Source organism: Hipposideros armiger, unplaced genomic scaffold, assembly GCF_001890085.2.
Source record: "Hipposideros armiger isolate ML-2016 unplaced genomic scaffold, ASM189008v1 scaffold_7, whole genome shotgun sequence".
Lineage (NCBI taxonomy): Eukaryota > Metazoa > Chordata > Mammalia > Chiroptera > Hipposideridae > Hipposideros > Hipposideros armiger.
This window is the reverse complement of record NW_017731357.1, coordinates 6,128,848-6,153,055: the sequence shown is the minus strand read 5'-3', so window position 1 is coordinate 6,153,055 and position 24,208 is coordinate 6,128,848. Positions and strand designations below refer to the sequence as shown.

The window sequence follows — 24,208 nt, the reverse complement described above, 5'->3', positions numbered from 1 at the left end:
CATCCTTATACCACTGCCAAACATCCTACGGCATGGTTCTAATCTAGCTCACAAATGTTCAGTGACATGCAGTGACATGTGTTGCCCCCCCCCACCCCGATCAACACCTGGCAGTCAAAGCTCTTAACTGGTGACAATCCAGACCTCCCAGTCTCATTTCCAATTCCTTCCTAAAACAAACTAGTCAAACTGTGTTAATAATTTTAAATTATATCCAATGGTGCTTTTTTTAGCCACATAAATATTTACTCCTTTAAAAACCCAAATGGGTCTTTTTTGACATAAATAATGTTTCCTATAGCCTATCAGAGCAGAAGCCAAATACTGTAACTATTAACAAAGGAACATTACTGTCCCAATACTAAAACACCAAGTGAAAAAAGGAATGAGATATTTATAATTACCCAAAGCAATACTAGAAACATTAAAATAAAGGACTACTGTAAGATTGGAAAAATATAATCAGCTGCCACCTGGATTTCATCTATATATAATTGTATAGTTTCATAGGAAAAAAGACGAATTAAAAATATCCCAGAGAAGATGACAAGATTTCTTTTGATAAATGGTATTAGAGCATTTAGGGGCCCCTGAAAAAGTTGGATCCATACCTCATATTTGACACCAAGATGTATTTAAAATGAATAAAAAATTTAAATAATTTAATAAATGAATCTATAATAGTATTAGAAGACACAATGGGAGGGTTATTTAGTAAGAAAAGTACATTAAATGTATTTGCTTTTATAAGAGTAAGCCACTGGTAACTCGGGTTGCCTGTGGAGACAGGGACTAGATGGCTGGATAGGGGTGGATGGGAAATTTCCCACTGTAGCATCTTGTTCTAAATTTAAAATATACAAGAGGATTGTGTTACCTATTCAAAGACAGAACTTAAGTTAGAAATTAAGAGTTTAAGAGAAAAATGGAAGTACCTAAATGGGTGAAAACTAATAAACACTTCTCCCACTACCTCCAACCTCCTCAAATAGCGCTGGCTATAAAAGTTTATGTATCTCTGTAACTTACCAGCTCCAGTTTCATAATATGCACACAGTCCCTGAGGATGTGTGTAGGTGCTCCTAATAGCTTGGTGAAGGCTATTAATGTATTGGCTTTAAATGGCGGTCCTGCAACCTAGAGGGATAAATAAAGCAAGTTATTCTTCATTCTACCTTGACTCTTCTGTTTCATTAAAATTATGAATTAATAAACACATACTCTTGTTTCAAAGAATTTCTCCAAAACTTGAAGTTCATCAGGTTTCCACTGTCCTGCATTCTCAGGTGTCACTTTTAGCTGAAGTGTTTGGTTGGTTTTGGGACTAAGGGCTACTCTGCATTTCAGCGCATCCGTCTTAAACATAATCACCCCAGGTTCATTGGAATTTATCAGCTGTAGCTGCAAAACAAGAAGGATGCATCAAATTAACATGTGAGACAACATGTAAGATGAAGAGAAAATGAAAATGTTAACCTAGAGAACTGTTTCAAAAGGAAAACAATTCAGCTGATACCTGTTCCTAAATGAAGGCATCTAGGCACTGAGCACCAATAACCCCTACAACATCACAAAGAAAGGCAATCAGACACCACATGTCTCTTGATGGAAGAACATAACACCACCTATGAAATGTTCTTGCAAAACAACAACCAACTTGAGCCTGAATTCAGTAGTTAGATCCACAAGACTGATCCATAGTATAGAAATATGCAGGCCAAAGAACATGATAAATGATTCCAAAGGCATGCGATCAGCAAAATCCAGACCGTGAAAAACTCTACAGGACAAATAATATGGTTTCTTTAACAAATAAATTATGTGAGAAGTGGAGGAGGAACCTATAGTTTGAAAGGGACTTAAAAACTTGGTTGGGTTCTGATTCAAACTGTAAAAATGGTGGTAACTTGGGAAATTTGGATACCAACTGGATATTTGATGATAACGAAACTGTGTTTATGGATGAAATGATGTCTGGAATTTGCTGTCAAACAATTTGGGAAGAATATTAGATGAGACAATATTGGTATGTGTTCATTGTTGAAGGTGGGTGATGAGAATAGAGGTTCATTATCCAATTATCTCTACTTTTGTATATGCTTAAAATTTCCCACAACATCAAGATTTTTAAACAATGGCACATTAGGAAAAAAGAATAGAGTACAATTACAAAACGTTAGAGCTGGATTGGGACCTTATGCTAGCCAATGAGTTGGTAAATATTTTAGGCTATATAGTCTCTGTTGTAACCACTCAATGAAGTGACTATAGCCGAAAGCAGCCTTAAGACAATTCTTAATTTAGTGGGAGTGGCTGTGTTCCAATAAAACTTCATTTATGAAAACAGCTGGTGGGCAGGACTTGCCCCTGGGCCCAGTTCATTGATCTCTTCGCTAGCCTAATATGTTGATTATGCAAATGAGCAAAATGAGTTTCAAAGTGGCTGAAGAGTGGCTAGATCACAGGCCTGATGATTACTATTTTAAATGCTAATTTATTCAACTTATGTTAAAACTTTTATTTTTTTCAAATCTGAATATAAAGGTTGCAAAAATAGCTTGGTGCTATTCGTGGAGTAGATATTTTCAACATTCACCATTCTGACTACCACCTCATTCACACACACATACATCAACAATAATAATTATGAACAACTAATATGCACTGAATACCAAGGCATTATGCTATAGGCTTTATATGAAATATCTCAAATTCCCACAACTGTTATGAGTTAGGTAGATCTTATTACCTACTATTATCAAAAAGGTTAAGAAATTTGCCTGAGCCCATACTAGCAGGTCGCAGGGCCTGGCTACAAGCCCAGGAAGCCGGACTACAGAATGGGTACTCAACTCTGAACTAAGGGTATCACCATAGGATAATAGGTTAGCAGTTCTTTTCTATAAGGGTTTTTTAATCAATTGAATTGCTTGTGTACCTAAAAAAGCAGCTTTCATCCTTGTGATCATAATTAATTTGATCTCAATAGAGACTCAGATTCAAAGTCAGCCTGCCTGCAAAAGCATCCTGGAGAACAAGTAGTTACTCATATGCTAGTCTCTGCAAAGCCAGATCTTGGGTGCACTTGTCCTATAGAACTGTGCAGCTGTATCTCCAGGTCCATGCTAGCCACAGCATGGCAAATCATAAATGCTAGAGCTGGGTGAAAGCAGAATTCTAACAAGTTGGTTAAAGGAGGTGAGGGAGTATTACTTTAGTTCAGATCCTATTCTGACGGGCGACTTAGCACTTGCCCTTGACAATCACCACTTATATGAGTTAGTTCACCAGGCACCCATACCGTTTCTTGTTGAATAATTCTTTGAAGGTGTCGTCTCATGATGACCGATCCCAGGAATCTCTCCAGTGGAGAACAAAGGTAACTACCTGCCAGGCCAGGTACGAGCCCTGGCGTTGGAGAGGGCAGTAGTAAAATGTTCAAGGCACTGTGAGTGAGGATGGTGGGTATGGAGGCTGCCCAGGAGCGCTGAGGTAGTTTACGAGGTGGGGGCATGTTTGTTGGCATCGTTTGGGAACCTTTTGGGAAGAAAAACATGTCGTTTCATTTATAAATATATACTGTCTTATTGTTCCCTGCTTTGCTTTTATTACAAATCTTTGATAGTCTACAGCAATCCATACTGTTTTCGTTACTCCTTGTGGTGTAACAATTATATATTAGCTTTCTGTTCGCAAAAATGGCCCGTTACTCTTCTCCATGTGGACAACTCCCTTGCAATAAGACTTTGTAGCAACTCCTTCAAGGAGGGGTGGAGTCTATTTCTCTACCTAGAATCTGGATTGGCCTACAGAATGCAGTGGAAGTGATGCAGTGCTAGCTGCAAGCCTAGGTTTTTCATTCACTCTCTTGGAGCCCCCTGTCCAGTCACCAGGCGAACAAGCTCATGATCAAGTATGAGACCACACGGAGCAGAGAGAAGCCTTCCCAGCAGAGGGCATCTTCAATCAACTAGGCCCCAGCCAACCCAAGAGCTGACCACAGATGCACGAGTGAGCCCAGCAGAGGCTGAAAGAATCACACAGCTGGGCTCCGCAACCTGCTGAATGGTGAGTGAACATATGACTATTGTTTTAAGCCACTAAAAGTCACGCAGCAAAAGCTAACACACTTGTACTATTCTTCTCTTCTGTGTTAATTTGCAGAACCTCATCAGTTAACTTTAGGTATCTTTTTTTTTTTAAGGTTTTTATTGAGGAATTGGGGGGATAGGAACAGTGCTGGGGAATTGGGGGAAGGGGAACAGACAAGTAGCTGTTGTTTTGTTCTTCAGTCTAGTTGTGGAACTTTAGGTATCTTTTAAGGTCTAGTATTGCAGCTAAGATAGCAGTCATAACACAGGTACTAGGTCTTATCTCAGAAGACTTTTCTGGAGGAGACATTTCTTTCTTATGTTTTGCCTGACTTTGCCAATTAACTATTGTTATTACACAACTGATTTACTAAATGGATAAAAGTTGAAGTTATTAAGTATCTCCAGTCAACAAGTAGGTCATGATCTTCAAATGTGAGAATGGAATAAAATAGGTCATTTGTTGGTTAAACCAAAAGCGAACATAAAAAAATGCTGATTACACTCACTTGTTCCAGCCCGAGGGGAATGGGAAGCATCTGGAACGGGAGAATGTAGTGATGGATTGGCGGGTGACATACCAGGCAACCGTGTCGCTGGTGATGGGCCAGACACTTGAGGAGACCCCGGCCAGTTCCCTGCTCGTCCACTTGGTGACACCATAGTGTATGGAGAACTGGGGTCCAGGGTTCCTGTAAACAAGTAAACAAATGGTTTTCAAAACCTGTATTTTAATAACTGAAAAGTACTTCACAGCATTTAAATGCTTACACCCTACCTGGTGATGATTTTATTTTTTTTCAGTAAGGTATTTCACTGAGGCATGATGCTTCTTAGAATGTCACAGCTGAATCTCTATTTTGTGAAGTTTATGTACTTTTTAACATGACATAAAAATTAGAAAGATAAAAAGACTAAGGATAAGATTTATCTTCGCATAAGCTTTAAGATGTGTAATACGTGTAACAATTTACACCATATAACAACCTACTATATATTTAAAATACCAAGCAAAAAAAAAATCTCAAAGCTCCTTTAAGGAAAAGAAATCTTGTTTTTTTAAACTAACCCTGACAAATTGTTTTCATTCTACTCAAAGGAGGCTGAGGAGAGGGAAATTTTCTATTTTCTTTGTTTAGTAAAGGCTACTACACTGACTAAGAAATGAACCAAAGAATCAAGTTTTGAAAGCAGTTACTTCATGAACAATTTGATATTTAAATTTCATTCTGCAGGGCCAGCCGAGTGTCGCATTGGTTAAGAGTTGGCTTGGGACGCCAGCTCTGAGCAGCAGGGCCCCGGTTCGGATCCCACATGAGCCAGTGATGCTGCGCCCTCTACAGCTAAGATGGTGAACAACAGCTCGACCTGGAGCTGGGCTGCCATGAGTCGCCGGCGATGGTGTAGGCTGCATCCCCTGCTGCAGTGGGCTGCCATAAACTACCGTGTGTGGCTGGCAGCCAGCGTGAGCAGCCGGCAGCCAGAGTAAGCTACTGTAAGCCCCGTCCAATGGCCAGCGAGTGACTGCCTCAGCTGGGAAGAGCACAATGATAATACCATTGGGCCAGTGAAGCGACGTCCTCCACAACGAGACTGAAGAACAAAAGGACAGCGACTTGTCTATTCCCCTTTCCCGATTCCCCAATGCTGTTCCCCTCCCCCAATTCCCCAGTAAGATCTTAAAAAAAAAAAAATTTTCATCCTGCAGATACATACCTTTAACATATTATTTATACCCCTTTGTAGCCAAATGACAAACTGAGAAAAATACTTCTCCCATATCAGAGAGTAAATGGTCCTTACTTAGAAATCTTACAAATTGGTAAGAAAAAAACACAAGAACAAAGGCAAAGGATATAAACTGTCAGGCATAAAATAAGAAATGCTAAAGACCAATGAACTTCACTAATAAATACACATTAAACCATCAGATACCATTTTTTACCTATCAAAATGACCAAGATTTAAAAAAAATCATAATACCCTGTGTTGGCAATGATGCAGGAAAACAGACATTCTTGTATGATACTAGAGCACATTAGTATAGCCTTTCAGGTGGGCAATTTGCAAAATGTTTCAAAATCTTTACAATTTCTCAAACCCTTTGAGACAGCAGTTCCATTTATAGAAACTTACTTTTGGAAACAATCATGTGAGCATAGATAACACCATTTTTAGTTGTGGAAAAATGGAAACATTCTAAACTTATCGTAATAGGAGAGCAGTTAAATTATGGTATGCCCAGATAAGGAAATACTAGGAAGCCATTTAGTACGACAATATAGTTTTTACTGTCAGAAATATTCCTGCAAATATTAATAGTAAAGTGTAAAATCACAGGTGCTACACAGCTGTAAAATCTGAGGAAGCTCATTATGCTATGATTTAGCATGGTATCCATGATATATTTAAGTGAAAAAAGGCACTGAACACCATGTGCAGTATGCTGCCTGCCATGTGTGTACGTGGGGGAAAGAACACTTACACGTGTTTGCTTGTGTATGCATAAAACATCTCTGCAAGAACAATAAAAAATCAATAACATTAAAAATGCCTCTGGGAAGAGGAACTAGATTAGCTGGTGGAATAGGAAGGAAAACACCTCACTGGCTACCTCTTGTATTCTTTATCTATCTGAACCAATCTGACAGAATTTTTGAGTAAAAAAATTTAAGTCTTGAAATAATACATATGGTAGGGTTCCAATTTTTTTCTTTTGGGGGGGGTTTCAGGGGGAGACACAAAGAGGGGTAGAGAGCAAGCACCAGCACCAGATATTCAAGCAGGCAGGCAAGCAAGGGGTGAGTGATGGATGAGCCGAAGCAAGGGAAAGGGAGAGACAGAGTCCAAAGAAGACAGACTACCTGGTAGATCTCTGTGTAGTGTGATTAAGAAAAATGTATTTTCTTTAGTTATTTCCCCAATAAACAAGTACTAAATTTGCAGTAAGAAAATAATTTAACAAAAACTACTTTCACGTCACTCTTATGCTACAGCAATTTCCACGTACGGACTCACCATGTGGACTAGCAAAACTGGCCCCTGGTCCTATTGAGATTCCATGCGAGGATGGGGGAGGAGTTGGAACAAATGACGCTGGTGAAGGGGCTCTCAAAGCCCCACTGGGGGAGCTGGCGGCATGCAGACTTCCTAGTAAAGGAAAATAATTATAGATGATCTTGCAGGACACATATTATGTCCTGTCAAAGGACCCCAAGTTAAGACTTTACAGACTACAGAAACAAGTAGTAAAGCTCCCATAAGTAGCACAAAGGAAAACTGGAACAATTTCAATACTGAAAGAGAGATCAATGGGGGCCAAATTCTAGCTCTTATGTTGACTAATCTTCTTTTAACATCTAGTGTACTTTTTATTCACTCATTCAACAAGTAGGCATGAACATCAACTTCATGCCAAGCACTGTAGGCACTGGGGAAGCAGTAGTTAACAAGGGACAAAAATTCCTGCCCTCAGGGAATGTAAATTCTAGTAGAATGAGAAAGACCAACAAATACAGAAAGTGCCCCAAAAAATGTATACACATTTCTAAGAAAGGAAAAAATTGTATTAAAATTGTAATACTCCATATATACTGATAACAAAAGATGAATACAAGTCATGTGTATACATTTTTTGGCACCCCCAGTATACGTCAAGTAGTAGTAAGTGCTGTGGACAAAAACAAGGTAAAGGGGTGATATCGTGCAATGGTGGAGGTGGGTGCTGTTCTTTATATAAAGCCATCAGAGAAGACCTCTCCAAGAAGGTGACACGTGAGCTGACACGAAGAAAGTGAAGGAGAGGCATGAGGATATCCAGGGGATAAGATATCCCAGGCAAACAGAAGAACTGCAAAGGCTCCAAAGGTAGCAGCAGTTATAAATAACAGGGAGGCGGCCAGTGTGACTGGAATGGCGTGAGCATGGGCAGGTGGGGGGAGGGGATGAGGTCAGAGGCAGGGGGTGGCCCTAGATCACAAGGGGACTTGTAAGCTACTCTAAGGACTTAGGGTTTACCCTGAATGAAATGGGAAGCCACTGCAGAGTTTGAAGCAGAGGAGTCATGAACTAACTACTGTTCCAGAAGGATGACTCTAGCTGCTGTGTGAAAAACAGACTATAGGGCAGGGACAGGGAAACCAGTTAGAGGTAACTGCAATCATCCAGGTGAGAGAGGGTTAGTGGCTTGAGAAAAGGCCAAGGCTGAGATGCTCGTGAAAAGTGGTTAGATTCTGGATCAATTCTGAAGATAGAGCTGACAGTATTTGGTAACTGACTGAATGTGGGTGTGAGAGAATGAGGAGTCCAACGTGACTGTAATAGCTTTGACCCAAGTAGCAGGAAGGAAGGGGTGTCTGAGATGGGGTATCTGTGGGAGGAGCAGCGCAGGGCAGGGAGGGGGATTGGATTGGTCAGTTGTTGTTTTGGCCATGCTGAATTTCAGATGTTGGCCAGACAGCTACATGGAAATGCTGGAAAATACAGGACTTAAGTTCAGGGGAGAGGCCTGACAGGAAATATAAAAAACTGGGAGACATGAGCTGAAACATGGTATTTAGCCACAGTATTAGTTTTAATTGAGAATTATGAAAGGGGAACTATGGCTACCAAAACTATATGAATTAGTACAACATTCAAATACTTGCTACATTACCATAACTACCCTCAATATCAGCAAGTTTCAAATTCTCTACCACTATACAACAGAATTTCATTTTTATGTTCTAGAATACCTAATGCAATGCCTTACATTCAATAAATATGTTGATCAACTTGATTAACCTTTGTTATATTTATTATTTAGCTGTGTGACCTGGACACATGACTTAACTTCTCCATACCTGTTTTCCTCTACAAAATGGGAATAACAACGTGGACCTATGTCATGGGGATTAAATGGGTCAAGTGCTTAGAATGAGCTTGGCATACAGTAAATACTATATACCTGTTTGCTACTATCATTACTTCAAAATAAATATTTCTGTCAAAATAATTATTTTTTCTACCTTCCATGCAAAACCAGTCTCAGCTCATATCCCAGAAGCACACTCCCCGTCAGTTCTATGCCTGTGTCGCCTGTTTTCATCCTTGCTCCCCACTGCTCCTTCTCAGTTGACAATCTCAGGGGCTGAGCCCACCCACGAACTCGAGCTTCAACAACCTTCAATGACATGACAATAACTTCCAAGTCTTCAACTGTGGTCCAACTATCTCTGAGGAGCAGGTAGGGGATCATCGACCCAAGAAATCTGACACCTGTCTTCCTTGCTAGATGATAAGCTCGCGAGCAGGGCTGGTATGTGGCTCACTGCTCAGTCCTCAGCAACATGTGGCATTTGGCACACAGCAAGTGCTTAAGCGATACTAAAGAACTGTTTGGTTAAACGTAAAATTTTGGCATTCTCAAGCAATTTTCCAGTGCACTTCATGGGGCCGCCAATAGAGCCATTCTGTTTGGATAAGCAGGCTGTGCCCTGCCCAACTCTGAGGGGCGGGCACCGTTCACATGTACCAGGGCTCAGGAAACTTTCTAAAAGGGGTCATCTGGTGGGAAAGCAGCCACAGACACTACATAAATGGGTGTGGCTGTGTTTCAATGAAACTATTTACAAAAACAAGTGGTGGGCAGGACTTGGCCCACAGACCTCAGTTTGTTCACTTCTGACACAGATCATGTGATTAGCATTTCTTGGGAGTTGTGCCATGAGTCAGGCTCTAGGTGACACTTCCATTTAATTCAAACCTTTTAAACTGCTTTGGAATCATGGACACAGATTTCATAACCTTGCCATAATGAATGAATGGCAAATACCTAGCCATAGACTAGAAAAGTTCTCTCTGAAGTCTAAGACTACATGTGCAGAGTGCGTGTGTGTGTTTTAGATTTGAAGGTGAACACGACAAGGGAACAAGTAATATCTTACCTGGAGACTGTGTGTGCATCATAGAGGGAGACTGGCTAACTGTGCTATGATAAGATGTAGGGGGTGAAGTAAGAGGATAAGCACCTGATGATCCTGGCTGCTTTGGAAATGGCTGAAAAGAAGAAAATTAAATGTTTGTAAAATGGCCAACCGCATATGAGTGTGTGGCTTTCCCCAAAAAGGCTACACTGTTAACATTTACACACTTCATGAAGATATGCAAATACACATCAATAACAAGTTTTTAAAACTCTCTGACTTTCAAAATGTTTTTAAAATAGCAACATCCTCATTTCTGATCTTGCAATACCATTGCTTATATCCCTCAAGAGGTTTTTTTGCTCACTTTATCTATCATAGTTTAACCGGCAGTGTTGTTTCTGGCAGTACATACAAAATAGTGCATCTTACATTTGGTGGAGTTTTAGAGTCAATGAAATATGGTAGTTCAACCTGACCTCTACTCACCTTTACCTTCAGCTCCAGGAACAAAAACTCTAGAACAATGTAATCGTTTCTAGTCTATTTTTTAAAACTGAGGTACGAATCACATATAGTAAAGTGCACAAATCTTCCATGTACCGTTGGATGAATTTTTACAAAAAATGTAACTGCCACATAGATCAAGATACTGAAAAACATTACCAGAACCCAAGGCCTCCCATACACACCATCCAAGGCGATAAAGATCGCCTCCCCAAAGGTAAGCACTATTCTGACTTCCATCACTCAATTGTGGTTTTGCATTTCATATAAACACCGAATGTACTCATTACATACATGGTGTCTGGCTTCTTTTGTTCAACATTAAGTCAGTGAAATTCATAATGTTGCTGCATGTAGCAATAGTTTGCTTTCTCATTTCTGTAAAGTATTCCATTGTATAAGTATACTTTAATTTATTCACTCATGCCACTGTTGCTGGATATATAGGTTGCTTATCATTTTTTTGAGAAATAATGTTTACTATGAACAGTCTTGTGGTTTTTTTGATGCATTTCTGTTGCATATATACATAAGAGTAGAATTGTTAAGTCACAGATATGCATGATGTTCAGCTTTAGCCCTCTGGAATACTGCTAAATACCACTGCGAAGTAGTTGTGCCATTTTACACACCCTCCAGTAGTCAAAGAGTTTCAGTTGCTCCTAATACCAAACGTTGGCAAAGATTACCTTTTTTTTTCTTAAAGCCATTTTTGTGGGTATGGAATATTACTTCATTGTGCTTTTAATTTGTATTTCTGTGATGCCAAATGATCTTGAACACCTTTCCTGTGCTTACTGGTCATTTGGCTATCCCCTTTTGGGATCACATGGGTGATCACCTGACATCATTTTAAGTGCATGAGTCTAAGGTTAATGCTATTTCTGGTACCCTTCAATTCACATCACTGGATGCCGCCTCATCTCTCGCTGTCACTATTTTTTCATAAGGAATTCCTGAGCATCCTGGGCCTACCAATGACCTCTGTGCCTTTCAACAAATAAGCCCAACAACTGTAGAATCTTAAGTTCTACAAGGTTAACTTCTTAAGTTAAATAAATACGATGCCTTTTGGAATTTCAGCTACATATCACCTGTTGCTGGGGAGGTGGCTGGAGTTGTGAGATTAGAGAATCCATCATATCTCCTCCAATGGGAGAAGGGGGATTATCGTCCTCATTTACAGACCGTCTTCGAGCATCCTGATTACTGTCAACAAACATATTCAGGAATGTCTATGGATATAAACAGGTAAAATTTAGATTATTTTACCTAACTTTAGTATGTTACTTTTAATTATTTATAATATTTTAACAGAAATAAATATATTATGTCTATCTCTGAAATATAAATGTAACACATGGTCACTATTACTAGGATTTTTACTTGATAATTTGAAGGAGAGAAATTGAGGAAGACAGTTAACCACCACAACAAAAACAACATATACAACATATAAGTTAAAAAATCATATCAACTAAGAAGTACTGTGCAAGCAAAAAGCTGAATAAAGAGGTACACCCTGGCACCTCTTAACACCAAGTGTTGAAATATTTTATTAACTTCTGAACCAGAAATGGGGGGGGGGGATGGCGGCTGCCCAAAATCTTCACTGAAACCAAATATGAAGTCTATNGGGGGGGGGGGGGGGGGAAGAAAAGTTGTATGTTGGCCATGTAAGCAACTTCAATGACTTGGAAAATTTCCTAGTGAGAGTTCTCACTTTTTCAGCTAGAAAATATGACAGAGGAAAACGGAATAGAGAAACTAAGCAAGCCATCTTTTCCCTTTTTATGACTTGATTTTGAAACATCAAGAGAGGGAGTCTTGCTTTAAAGTCATCAAAAACTAAGCAAGGCTACCAGAGTTTGGGTCTCAAGCAGATTCTTTCTTTTAACTCTCCAATCTTCCCAATTTAAAAAATACAGACCATAAGCTTATCAGAATCACTAGAAAGGTTTTAAAAGTACATGGTCTGATTTCTAGTTAGAGATGATGGATTCACAACACACATTTCATCTTTTCCCAGTACCCCACTGAAACACCTATAAAAATGTTTTTTTAAGCAATAAGTCACAAGGACAAAAAGAATGGGAGAAAAGAATAATATCAATAAATTCTGGAGGCTGCAGAGCAGATGGTTGAATGGTAACCGAACTACCCGATGTGAGGAAGTTGTATTCTAAGCAAGCAGTGGGAAAAGCCAAGAAGCAAAGCTATTTCCGTCCAGATCCCCAAAACACATAGAAAAACTGGCAGCACCAGATACCTCTGGAAATGGGGATGAAGGTGGAACCCAAAACAGATGGACTGGGTGACTAAGAGACACTGAAACCCAAAAGATTTGGCAAACAAGGCACAAAGAAGCACATGAAAAGATTCTCAACATCACTAATCACCAGGCAAATGCAAATCAAACCATAATGAGATATCACTCACACCTGTTAGAATGCCTATTAGCAAAAAAACAGGAAACAAGTGTTGGCAAGGATGCAGAGAGAAGGGAACCCTTGTGCGCTGTTGATGGGAGTGTAAACTGATGCAACCACTATGGAAAATAGTATGGAGGTTCCTCAAAAAATTAAAAATAGAACTGCCATATGACTCAACAACACTTCTCGGTGTGTATTTGAAGAAAATGAAAATACTAATTCAAAAAGATGTATGTACGTACCCCTATGTTCACTTCAGCACTATTTACAATAGCCAAGACATGGAAACAACCTAAGTGTCCATCGATGGATGACTGGATAAAGATGTAAAACACACACACACACACACACACACACACACACACAGAGGAATACTAATCAGCCATTAAAAAGAACAAAATCTTGCCATCTGTGACAACATGGGTGGACCTTGAGGGTTTTATGCTAAATGAAGTCAGACAGAAAGACAAATACTGTATGATCTCACTTATATGGGACATCTAAAAAACAAAACTCATAGATACAGAGACTAGATTGGTGATTGACAGAGGAGAAGGAGGTTAGGGGGTGAAGGGGGTCAGAGGTCCAAACATCCAGTTACAAAATAAGTAATGGAAATGTAATGTACAGCATGGTGACAATAGTCAATAATACTGTGCTGCATATTTGAAATTTGCTAAGAGTAGATCTTGGGAATTCTCATCACAAAAACAAATTTTTAATTTTGCTGACAGATGGTAACTGGACTTGTGGTGATCATTTAGCAGTATATACAAATATCGAATCATTATGCTGTGTACCTGAAATACATTAGATGTCAATTATACCTCCATTAAAAAAAAAAAGAGAGAGACAATGATACCCTCCCAGAGCAATTGTCACTTCCACTGAATTAGGTTGACCTCTATCACCCTGGCAGAGGGTCTCTGATTGGGGGACTCTAGAATAATTGAGAGAAGGGGTATCATATTAAAAATGAAGATTAAGGATTACATACTGAATGTTGAAAATACTGGTTTCCTTCTCTTATTTCACTTGCCAAAAATTGGAAGCCAGATGCACACCATCTATGCAGAGACTTGGAAACTCTTAGTACTCACACTAGCCTAACAAAAGGACCTGCTGTCACTGGGAGTTACCCAAAGAAACAGCCCAAGCAGATCATCCTGCAGTGAAGACCAGTCAACAAGTCTCACTTTAAATTAGAGCAGAGTTAAGAATCACTTAATATTTGGGGAAAGACACTAATATGAAAGAGAACAAAAAAGGCAAAAGGTGGGTGAAATGAAGATTATGTACGAAGAAAGGAGGTAAGAGAAAATAATTTAGCCATATGGAACAGGATGTCATACAATGAACATTTAGAAGCAAAAAAGACCTGTTGGAAATTTTTAAAAAGATGGCCAAAAAAAACCAACCTTGCGAGAAATGAAAAATAGAAGGATAGAAGGGAAAAAAATGAGGAACTCTCCCAGAAACAAAGATGTAAAAAACAGAGGATGAATCCAGACGTTCAACATCAAAATAGTAGGGGTACCAAAAAGAGCTAACAGAAAATCAATCAATCAAGAAACAATGCAAGGAAATTCCCCAGAGCAAGAGGATATGACTGTAAGAGCCCACTTAGTCACATAGGTTCAAGAATTTGAACATGATTAAACTTCTCAACAGTCACAATGGAAGCTAATGCCTTGAAAATGACTGCAACCTGAAATTCCACAGCCACTCTCTCAATTAGATGAGGGTAAACTAAAGAGTTTCTGACAGACAAGGTTGCAAATTAGCCTCCCATGTACCTACGTAGGAAGTATTGCACCAAAACAATGGAGTAAACCAAGAAGACGACATGGGGTCCAAGCCACAGGGCATGCAACAAAAGAGAGAAGGGAAAGAATCTCCTCTTTCACCATCATTCTGCAGATGCCTAAGTCAAAATTATGCAAAAGGATTGCAGCGCTACCACTCAAGATTGGAGGTCAGGACTGTGGAAGAGATTTCTTCAAGATGAAACTAGTAAGGTATCGGATAGATGAATGCACTGAGGGAAGAATAATCATAGTAAGTTTGATAGAACAGTATTCATACATGCACAATAATGTGAACACTGAAAAATTGCTACCTCACCATACTGCAAGGATAGGAGAAAAGGAATAAGGTGTATGTGTACTGAGAGCAGCCTGGAATGAGGAAGGGGCATACAAGAAAGCATTAAAAAAGAATTAAATTCTCATCTTCTATTATGAGAATCCAGATAATACCCTCAACTAAGAAGTCAACAAACTGCAAGGTAAGCATACTATTTAGAGATAAGAGAATCAGCTATCTAAGAGTTGAAAACACAGCAGGAAAATGGCAAGAGAGGGCTTTAGGGGACCAATTTTCAAAACAAGCCATTTGCAACTATTTGACTCTAAACTATAAGCAACTAAGCTATTATTATACCAGGATCTCTAGGGATTGTGTGGCCCAAGACACTATACTTTAAGAAAGCATCATAGTTTAACTGATGAATCAAACCTTCTCAATAATCAATTATAAAGACTACTTTTAAAGTTCCACATGGCAAATAGAACTCTCTTCACTACTTCCACTTTACTCATCACAGGATAAGGAAGTAAAGGAAAGGACATTTTATCATCTCATATACATCGGCACAGCACTTTAGTAGAACTTCTGGCTCCTTCAAAGTAAAGTTGCAGAGACGATGCCTTAACATGGCCACTTATTAAATTTAAACAGGAATGTGTTGCTTTCCCCCATTATTTCCCCCTTGAAGGAATTGTTTGACAGATCATATTTATGTTTACTCATGCTATAACACTCAAGTCTGTTACCTTTAGTCCTGGTGCAGGATAAAATCCTTCAACTAACTTGCTATTATCAAAAAGACTATAGGCACCATCCCGTATGGCCACAACGCCTCGACTCCGGCAGTATATATCGATGCAATACATGTTTCTGAAGGCCAGTCTGATGTGGGTGGACGACTGTGGCAGAATAGAGAAGCACTGGTAGGCAGTGTTGGTTCTCTGGGTCAAGCCCAACATTGGCACAGTGGGGAGTTTGTTGATGGCAATTAATGGAGCCTGAGTATCAAACAGTACCTATAAGGAACAAACACAGTGAGAGCAGCCAGTTTCTGTACAAATACAAAAACCTCAGAATTTTCAATGTATAACCATCATAAATGAGACAATGTCTTTCTGACACATTCTGTAAAACTTTTCCTTGAAAAGAATGCAAACTAGATCAGTGTTCACTTTGAATCAAAGAAAATTATAGAAGAAGAGTGCAAGATTTAAAAGACAAAAGCACTCACTCTTGTCATTAAAGACAAGTCTACATGATTTTTGAGTTTTACATGAGACACTAACACTGACTGTATCTTATCTTTAAACAGAAAATAAACTTAATTACCTGTAATAACTGAACCACATTTGGTGTTTTGTTAAACATTTCTTGAAGTTGATGGAGAATGGTATTGTGACAGTTACTGCAACCTGAGTTTGGGCCAACAGTTCCCAAAGAAATGTGAAATTTCTGATGTATGGAATTCCACTGGATACTAATCTAAATCAAAGAGAGTATGTTTCAGAAACTGAGAAAGTAACAGATTCACTTAGAAGAAAAAACAATGTTGCAACAGTAAGGCAAAATTCCAAAGATCTAAATGAGGTCTTTTTTTGAAAGCAACTCATAAGCCTAAACTCCTTAAACTCCAGATATACTGTTACTATGTACCAGTACTTTCGCTGAGCATGTACAGACAGTCCTTCTACCAAATAAAACAGCGAAGATACCAAAGAAAACATTCTGATTAAATTGTATTTAAAAATTATCATTGGTGTTTCTTATTTTTCATTGTTCTCTTGAGCTGAAGAAAAGTCACCCTCTAAGTGAGTGCTGTCATAGAAAAAAAACAATGTTTCAACAGTAAGGCAAAATTCCAAAGATCTAAATGAGGTCTTTTTTTGAAAGCAACTCATAAGACTGGACTCTTTAAACTCCAGAGAAGGTGCTAAAGAAAACATTTTGATTAAATTTTATTTAAAAATTATCATTAGGGTCGGCCGAGTGGCTCAGTTGGTTAAGAACACGAGCTCTGAGCAACAGGGTCGCCGGTTTGATTCCCACATAGGCCAGTGAGCTGCACCCGAGCTGAGCTGCCAAAAAGTGGCAGGATGGCTCAGCTGGTGAAAGCACATGATCCTAACAACAAGGTTGCTGGTTCAACTCCCGCATGGGATGGTGGCTACTCCCACCCGCAACTAAGATTGAACACGTCACCTTGAGCTGAGCAGCTGCCGATGGGTGGCTGGATAGGAACTGGGCTTGGAGCTGAGCTAGCTGCTCGCTCCACAACTAAGATTGAAGGACAACAACTTGGCTGTTCCTCTTCCCCGATTCCCCAACACTGTTGCCCTTCCCCAATAAAATCTTAAAAAAAAAAAAATTATCATTGGTGTTTCTTATTTTTCATTGTTCTCTTGAACTGAAGAAAAGTCACCCTCGAGGTGAGTGCTGTCATAAGGGGAAAGGGAAGCCACCCCAACACAGGTGCCTTCAGTTAAACAGATTTTAAAACACTCAAATAATTTCTGATATTACCTGATGTGAAAGAGTCTAGAGAGAAGCCAGCTGGCTGAATTTTTATAGTAAATTTCTAGGGCTTTACATATGGGGTGGGAAAAAAATAAGGAGCTATCGATTATGGGGAATATCTTCAAGATTCAAATAGGATAAAAAAAATAGTCATGTGGCCAAAAGCACAGACATACCATATTGTTCAAAACCATTCATACGTAATCTTCATTATAATAATCACATTGCTAAGCAGATTTAAAATCAGTCAAGAAAAAAAATACAAATACCAAAGTTATATTAACTTTGTCCAAAACTCAAGATTATATATTCTATCAAAGAGGTTATAATTTGTTTTCAATTTTAAAGAGTTAAGCATTATAGTATACTCTGTGTATATCAACGAAGTATTTAAAATGTACCATTTTATCCTTAATGTTTACTGGAGCCCTCAATTATTTCAAAGCAGTTTTCATAATTTTTGAATTCTTGATTTTTAAAAGATTTATGAGAGGAACTTCAGTTTTAATTAATTCATAGACTTACTGAGCTTCCCTTGGTAGTTCCATAACACAAGATAAGTTTTCGGTAATTATAAACACGAACTTCTGAGAAAAGATTTAGATGAGCAGGTATGTCTAAGCAGAAAGGAAACAAAAAGATTAAGATGACACATGCTACTTCATAAATTATATAAACAGCTAATCACTATGTTGTACACCTGAAACATGTAATATTGTATGTCAACTGTAATTGAAAAATTAAAAAATTTTTAAAAAGATTATACATGCAAAATTAAAAAATATAGATTTGAAAAGGAGGGCATTTTGGCAATATTGTGTGCCTAGATTAAAATGTCTCTAAATATATAAATTAAAAAAAAAAAGAAAGCAACAGCATAGATAGTAGGCTTCCATTTCCACAAAAGGGGCTGGGGGTGGGGGGTAGAGATATACTGAAGCAGCGGAACAGGATGGTTAGAGGTTCCAAGTCCAGCTCTGCCATTTATTAGCTATGTGACCTTAAGCAAGTTCTTAGTCTCTGCGACTTGTTTTCTTCATTTGTAAAGTAACGAATAATAACTTACTGACCTCATAGAGTGACTAAGAGGAGTGAATGGGTTAACACAAGCAAACTGTTTATTACATTGTATGGCACATAGTAAACTCTCAGTAAGTATTAACTATTGTTATAATATGGTATGCCTATGTGCAAAAATTTCTGGATATCTAAGAAACTTAACAGTGGTTGTCTCTGTGGGAAGGAAATAGAAGCCTAAGTTAAAAGGGAAACATTTTTTATAAGATATACTTCTGATTTTTTTTCCCACAATGTGCATGTTTTACTTCTTCAGTTAGAAAAGGGGGGAAGAGGGATGCTTTTTTAAAAATCATATGTACCTGGTAGAGAACGTGCAAATTCCAACACACACTCATATAATCGTGCAATGCTATTCCAGTCATTAAGGAACATTTCAACCACTTTTCTACCACCAACAGGTTCAGACAACAGGTTTTCATATGTCAGATAAACATGCCGGGATGGTCCTATAGGATTAAAAGAGAAGACTAATAACCATCAATATATATATTTTAAAAAACCTAGAAATGTGCAAATACAAAGTTTGTGAAGCATCTCACCTTGCTCCCTGGTAGACGTGCCATTAAGTGGACAATTTGCAAACACTAACTCTGCCACCCACGTGCGATTATTTCTACCTTGTAATCGGAAAGTGCAGTCGAGGAGAGAGCGGTCCAGGGCCTTCTGGGTTTCCTCATTTACACCCTTACAGGGAGGAATTCTGGTGATGAAAGACAGCGTATGAAGTATACTTCACATCACAGAAAGACAAAAGCATACGCTCCATGATGACAGGAAGGGTATCTACATTACAGTTTCAGTTCAAACTCTCCTACTAGGCACCTTCTGCAAAAGAAGGAAGCAATTCATGCAATTCACTGCAATTAATAGCATTTAACCCATTTCCAGTCACATCAACATAGATTAGGACGCTCATGTTAACAAAGTGATGTTTGTTTTCATCCTTAATCTTGTTATTAGAAAAGACCACAATTCTTCAGAATGAAAATCAAGGATATTGGCTTTCTACGAAATCTATCTAGAATATCATCAAGGAAAAACTAAGGGAAACAAAACACTTATAAAATCATTCTTTGAAGGCAGGATAATACAGTGGAAACAAGGGCACTGGAGTCAGGAACTTGCATTTTAATTCGGACTCTTAAACCCTCTGATTTTCAGTTTCCCAGGTAGAGAATGGAAATAATTACCATATGGGTCAGTGATTTTAAAACACAACAAAACATATAAAGTGTTTCTGGTGGCTAATACAGCGGATATTCATATAGTATGTTAATTCCCTTCGCAGTAAACCACGTCTTGATCACTGACTGCCAGGACAGAATTTCAGGTTCATTATCGCCCTCCCTTCTCCTTCGAAGAGGCAACACTCACTGTGATGAGCTTTCCATGTATTAACTTATTTAACATACATACTGTCACCTATATATATCACATAGACAAGAGGAATGTATCAGCTTTGGTGTCTTAAAACACCTATCAATCCATTTTCCTCTTGCAGCTTTATGGACTATCTTATTTGTCATAAAACACTATGAGGTAATATATTTTAGCTGTTTTTCCAGTAATGGGTGAAATAATGAGATAATATATTATTTAACTGTACATTATGCTTTAACTCCCAGGGAAGGTGAATTCTCAGATTTGGTATAATAATTATCAATACCTAAGGCAAAAAACAACAACTATAATTGGAAACATGGAATCTTGGTTCAGGCCTCTTATTCAGAGTGTAACACCTAGAACAGGGTTTCTCAATCTCGGCAATACTGACGTGTTGGCTTGGATAAGTGCTGCGGGGGGCTGTCCTGTGCAGCTCTGTTGTCTACCTACTAGATGCAGGAGCACCTCCACCCCACTTTTCAGTTAATGACAACCAAAAATATCTCCAAACATTGCCAAATGTCCCCTAGAGGGCAAAACCACCCTGGGGTTGAGAACCACTGACCAAGAATAAGCAACTTTAAGAAAGCAGAACAGGGACGGCCGAGTGGCACGATGGTTAAGAGCTGGCTTGGGATGCCAGAGGGCCCCGGTTCGGATCCCACATATGAGGGCCAGTGACACTGCCCTCCACAGCTAAGATGCTGAACAACAGCTCAACCTGGAGCTGGGCTGCCCTGAGTCGCCGGCGACGGCGTAGGCTGCAGTCCCTGTGGCAGTGGGTTGCCATGGGCTACTGTGTGTAGCCAGCAGCCAGCGTGAGCGGCCAGCAGCCGCTGTGAGCGGCCGTCCAGAAGGCAACTGATCTGCCTCGCCCGGGAAGAGTGCAATGATGGTGCCAACTTGGGCCAGTGAAGCAACGTCCTCCACAACTAGACTGAAGAACAAAACGACAGCAACTTCTCTGTTTCCCTTCCCCCAATTCCCCAGCGCTGTTCCCATCCCCCAATTCCCCAATAAAAAAAAAATCTTAAAAAAAAAAAAAGAAAGCAGAACAGAGACTGCATATGGTAAAAAATAACATTTGTAGAGGGGAAGAAAGCTATACAGCTTGCATAAAAATAGAATTAACATAGTACTGAAATTTTCTCAGTTAATTAAAAATTCCATCACAGCTCCTCTTAAATGTACAGCTTTTTAAGTTTTCCAAAAATTAATCCTTCATACTATACATCTTTTATCACTACCAAAAAGTTTTTATCCAATGTTATTTGGGGTAGTTATTATATAGGAATCACATACATTGCAGACATGCTTTTCAAGTTCAGAGGTGTACTGAGGACTTCTGCCTACTCTTACCCCTCAAAACATAACCCCAACCCTTTAAGAGTTATAAAGCAGCCAATTCAGATAGATTTTTTAAATCCTGATTCTGAAAATATAAATGCAGTACCTTATCTTCCTTTCACATAAAATAGGTGCTTTGTGAAATCCATCTGGTTAGAAAATGAACACACAGAAGCCAGCACATTTTCAAGTTAAGAACTAAGGTAAGAGTGAGACTCCTAATTTATGCTCTCAGGGACAACACGACCCTGAAAATGCATTCCCTATCTTTCTTAATCTGTGATACAGATATAATTGGCTCTACTTCAAGGAACCTGTAAAATATTTACTTGGTTTTAAGGTTATAAATGTAACAGAGAGAATAAAAGTAAACTACAATTATAACATTAATTTTCCCCACATGATTACGTGAGAAAAAAAACACAACAGGTTCCCCAAAAGGAAAACCTGACAAAACTGTTACAAACTCAAGCTACTGTAGTCGCCAAAACTAAGAACTGAGGAAGACGTTTCCTGGACAATGGGTTAACCTTATCTGAAAAATTCTACCAACTCTGAAGTTTTTCAATCTAAACAGCTACTCCTGACTGATTTTTCTCCGATAATTCCAAGTACTGAACATATTTAGGAACTCGGCTTTGGTGTTCTAGGGCAGATGAGCGTCAGCACTGCTCCTTTTTGGCCATCATGTACTGTGTGTGTCAGTTTTGTTCTGAGGTGTTTTATAATATCAGTAACCACATTATGTTCCTGTGGTACAAAAGCGGGTGGATCACTGAAAGTGCTAGTAAAAGAAGCGCCATTGTGTCTACAAGGAAAGTGAAGAGGGTTTTAAAAAGGTTGCATATGCATATGCAGAAGGACTGAGTCCACAACTGACATAAGCTGAGACCTAACTTGCAAAAAAGAGCTGAGCCTATGCATTATTTGCATAAGCTACAAGAGGCAAAGAAACACAATGGAGGACATGATAAAAACCTTGTGCATGTGGCTAGAGGACCAGCATCACTGCCTAACTATGTAACATTAGTTCAGAAGGTGGAAGGTTTGCTCAAGAGCTCAAAACCAGGCACCATGAGCATGCTGCTTGAGTCTTTTGTGCTGTAGGATCAAGGTTCTTTTGAATCCGTGCAAAGCAACAGGTCCATGAACCATAGCAGTCTAAGTTGTTTACCGTGATACTTTTAGAGACACATCAAGGAGGCCTGCTCAAAAGATCTTCAAGGACGTAAGTTGAACAAGAACAGAACATATTTTTGCCAAGAGAAGAAAAATGTACTGATTTTAAAGCTTTGAAGTATCAACTCATACTCCCATTTAATATTAATATATCTAGGACTAAAAGCGTAAAAGAAGAGTTTCTGAGGATTAAATGTATTAGAGCAATCACATACCAGTTAATTAGATCTATGCAGGATTTTAATTTAATAGTCATGTTTAGACATTTATTGTTTCCTTTCTCCACTTCTATCGTCCACCCCCGTAATGGACAGCATATACCGGACAGTCACCTCTAATTTATTCATTTATATATATTTTTCTTTTAAGTTTTAAGTAAAGAAAATATTAGCCAGGATAAAGACTTTCTTAAAAATTATTGTAAAATGAAGCTGAAAAATATGAAGTGCTTCGTTCTTAGGCAGGACTATTATGAGTTCTCTTGAGTTAAAAAAAGGGGACTGAAATTTCTTTCATAAAACTACAGAGTGTAAGATATTTTAAAACTCTTGCAAAACATGAAAAACATAACTAAGAGAACAGAACACAAATGTTATTAACATCATCTACTTAACTGCAGTTGCCAAGAGTGAAAAGAAAAAAAATACCCTGCATTTTAAGCAGATGTAATTCAAAACCAAAGGCAATTACATTAAAAGTACTACATTTTTCATATTGATTTCCACTGTAAGACTAGCTCTCCCTCTCCTGAAAACGGTTCATAGAGATCGCGTTAAGATAGCCAGGAAGGGAAGCTATTCCAGTTCTTCAACCCCTTACCTAGAGTCAGCATCCTGACAGGAGGGTGGAGTGCCTGCCATTTGGTAGCCCTTCCTGTCTTCCAAAGAAACAAACTGATTCCCAAGTGACAAAAATTAAAGCCCTGCTGGCTCAAACCGTAGAGCTGCCATGTCTTGGCAGACAGAGGAATTAAATGAATAAAAATTGCTTATATGATTTGTATCACTAAGCAATATCTAAGAAACAATACAAATGTTCAAAAAAAAAAAAGTTTTCTGTGTCAAAAAGGTTGATGTCTTACATGGCATGCTAGCTTTGCAAGTCCGTCCTGGTCACCTTATGAAGCACACACACTGCATTAGCTTTCCTTTTAAGCATCCTTTGGCCCCTTGGCCTCTGTCTCTTTAGAACCAAGCCTGCTGCCCATCTCCCTCTGTATTCTCTTTCCTGGTGATCTAATTTACTATCTCAGCTCAATTACTATCACCTTGGTGATGACTCATCTACCTCTCCTGCCCAGACCTGTCATCTGAGCTTGAGACACTTCCCCCTACCTGCCCAAAGGGATGCTAGGCACCTCAAACTTAGCAAAGCCCCTTCAAACTCACATCTTCAGTTCAGTGTCCCTTATCTCAGAAACCACCACAATCATCCATCATTTGCCCAAGATATAAAACTAACAGTCATCTTTGCCACCTTCTCCTTTCTCATCTTCAGCATCAATCTAATCACCAACCCTTGACTATTTCATCCCCTAAGTCCCTGTGGAACCTTCCCTAGTCCAAGCCATCAATAACTCTCCTGTGAACCATTTCAACAACTGGTTTCACTACTTCAGTCTTGTTCCTCTCCAATTTATTCTCCATATTGTTTATTAGGGTGAGTTTTCAAAAATACCTATCTA

At 38.9% G+C, this 24,208-nt stretch overlaps 1 protein-coding gene across 4 annotated transcripts in view; it reads right to left on the bottom strand.

The window, feature by feature from the left end:
* The window catches only part of MED14 (mediator complex subunit 14), a 67,482-nt gene that overhangs the window by 4,596 nt on the left and 38,678 nt on the right, over positions 1-24,208 (bottom strand). Inside the window, exons 17-28 of one of the 4 annotated variants that reach the window (XM_019650006.1) lie at positions 19,155-19,315; positions 18,915-19,061; positions 18,061-18,152; positions 16,351-16,503; positions 15,768-16,037; positions 11,596-11,736; positions 10,016-10,127; positions 7,110-7,241; positions 4,601-4,783; positions 3,302-3,537; positions 1,222-1,401; positions 1,030-1,137 (exon numbers count right to left, since the gene is read on the bottom strand). In XM_019650006.1, the coding sequence (XP_019505551.1) occupies positions 1,030-1,137; positions 1,222-1,401; positions 3,302-3,537; positions 4,601-4,783; positions 7,110-7,241; positions 10,016-10,127; positions 11,596-11,736; positions 15,768-16,037; positions 16,351-16,503; positions 18,061-18,152; positions 18,915-19,061; positions 19,155-19,315 (1,915 nt within the window). Of the gene's footprint in view, positions 1-1,029; positions 1,138-1,221; positions 1,402-3,301; positions 3,538-4,600; positions 4,784-7,109; positions 7,242-10,015; positions 10,128-11,595; positions 11,737-15,767; positions 16,038-16,350; positions 16,504-18,060; positions 18,153-18,914; positions 19,083-19,154; positions 19,316-24,208 lie in introns of all 4 variants that reach the window. The other 3 variants (XM_019650012.1, XM_019650000.1, XM_019650019.1) reach the window with 3 other exon arrangements.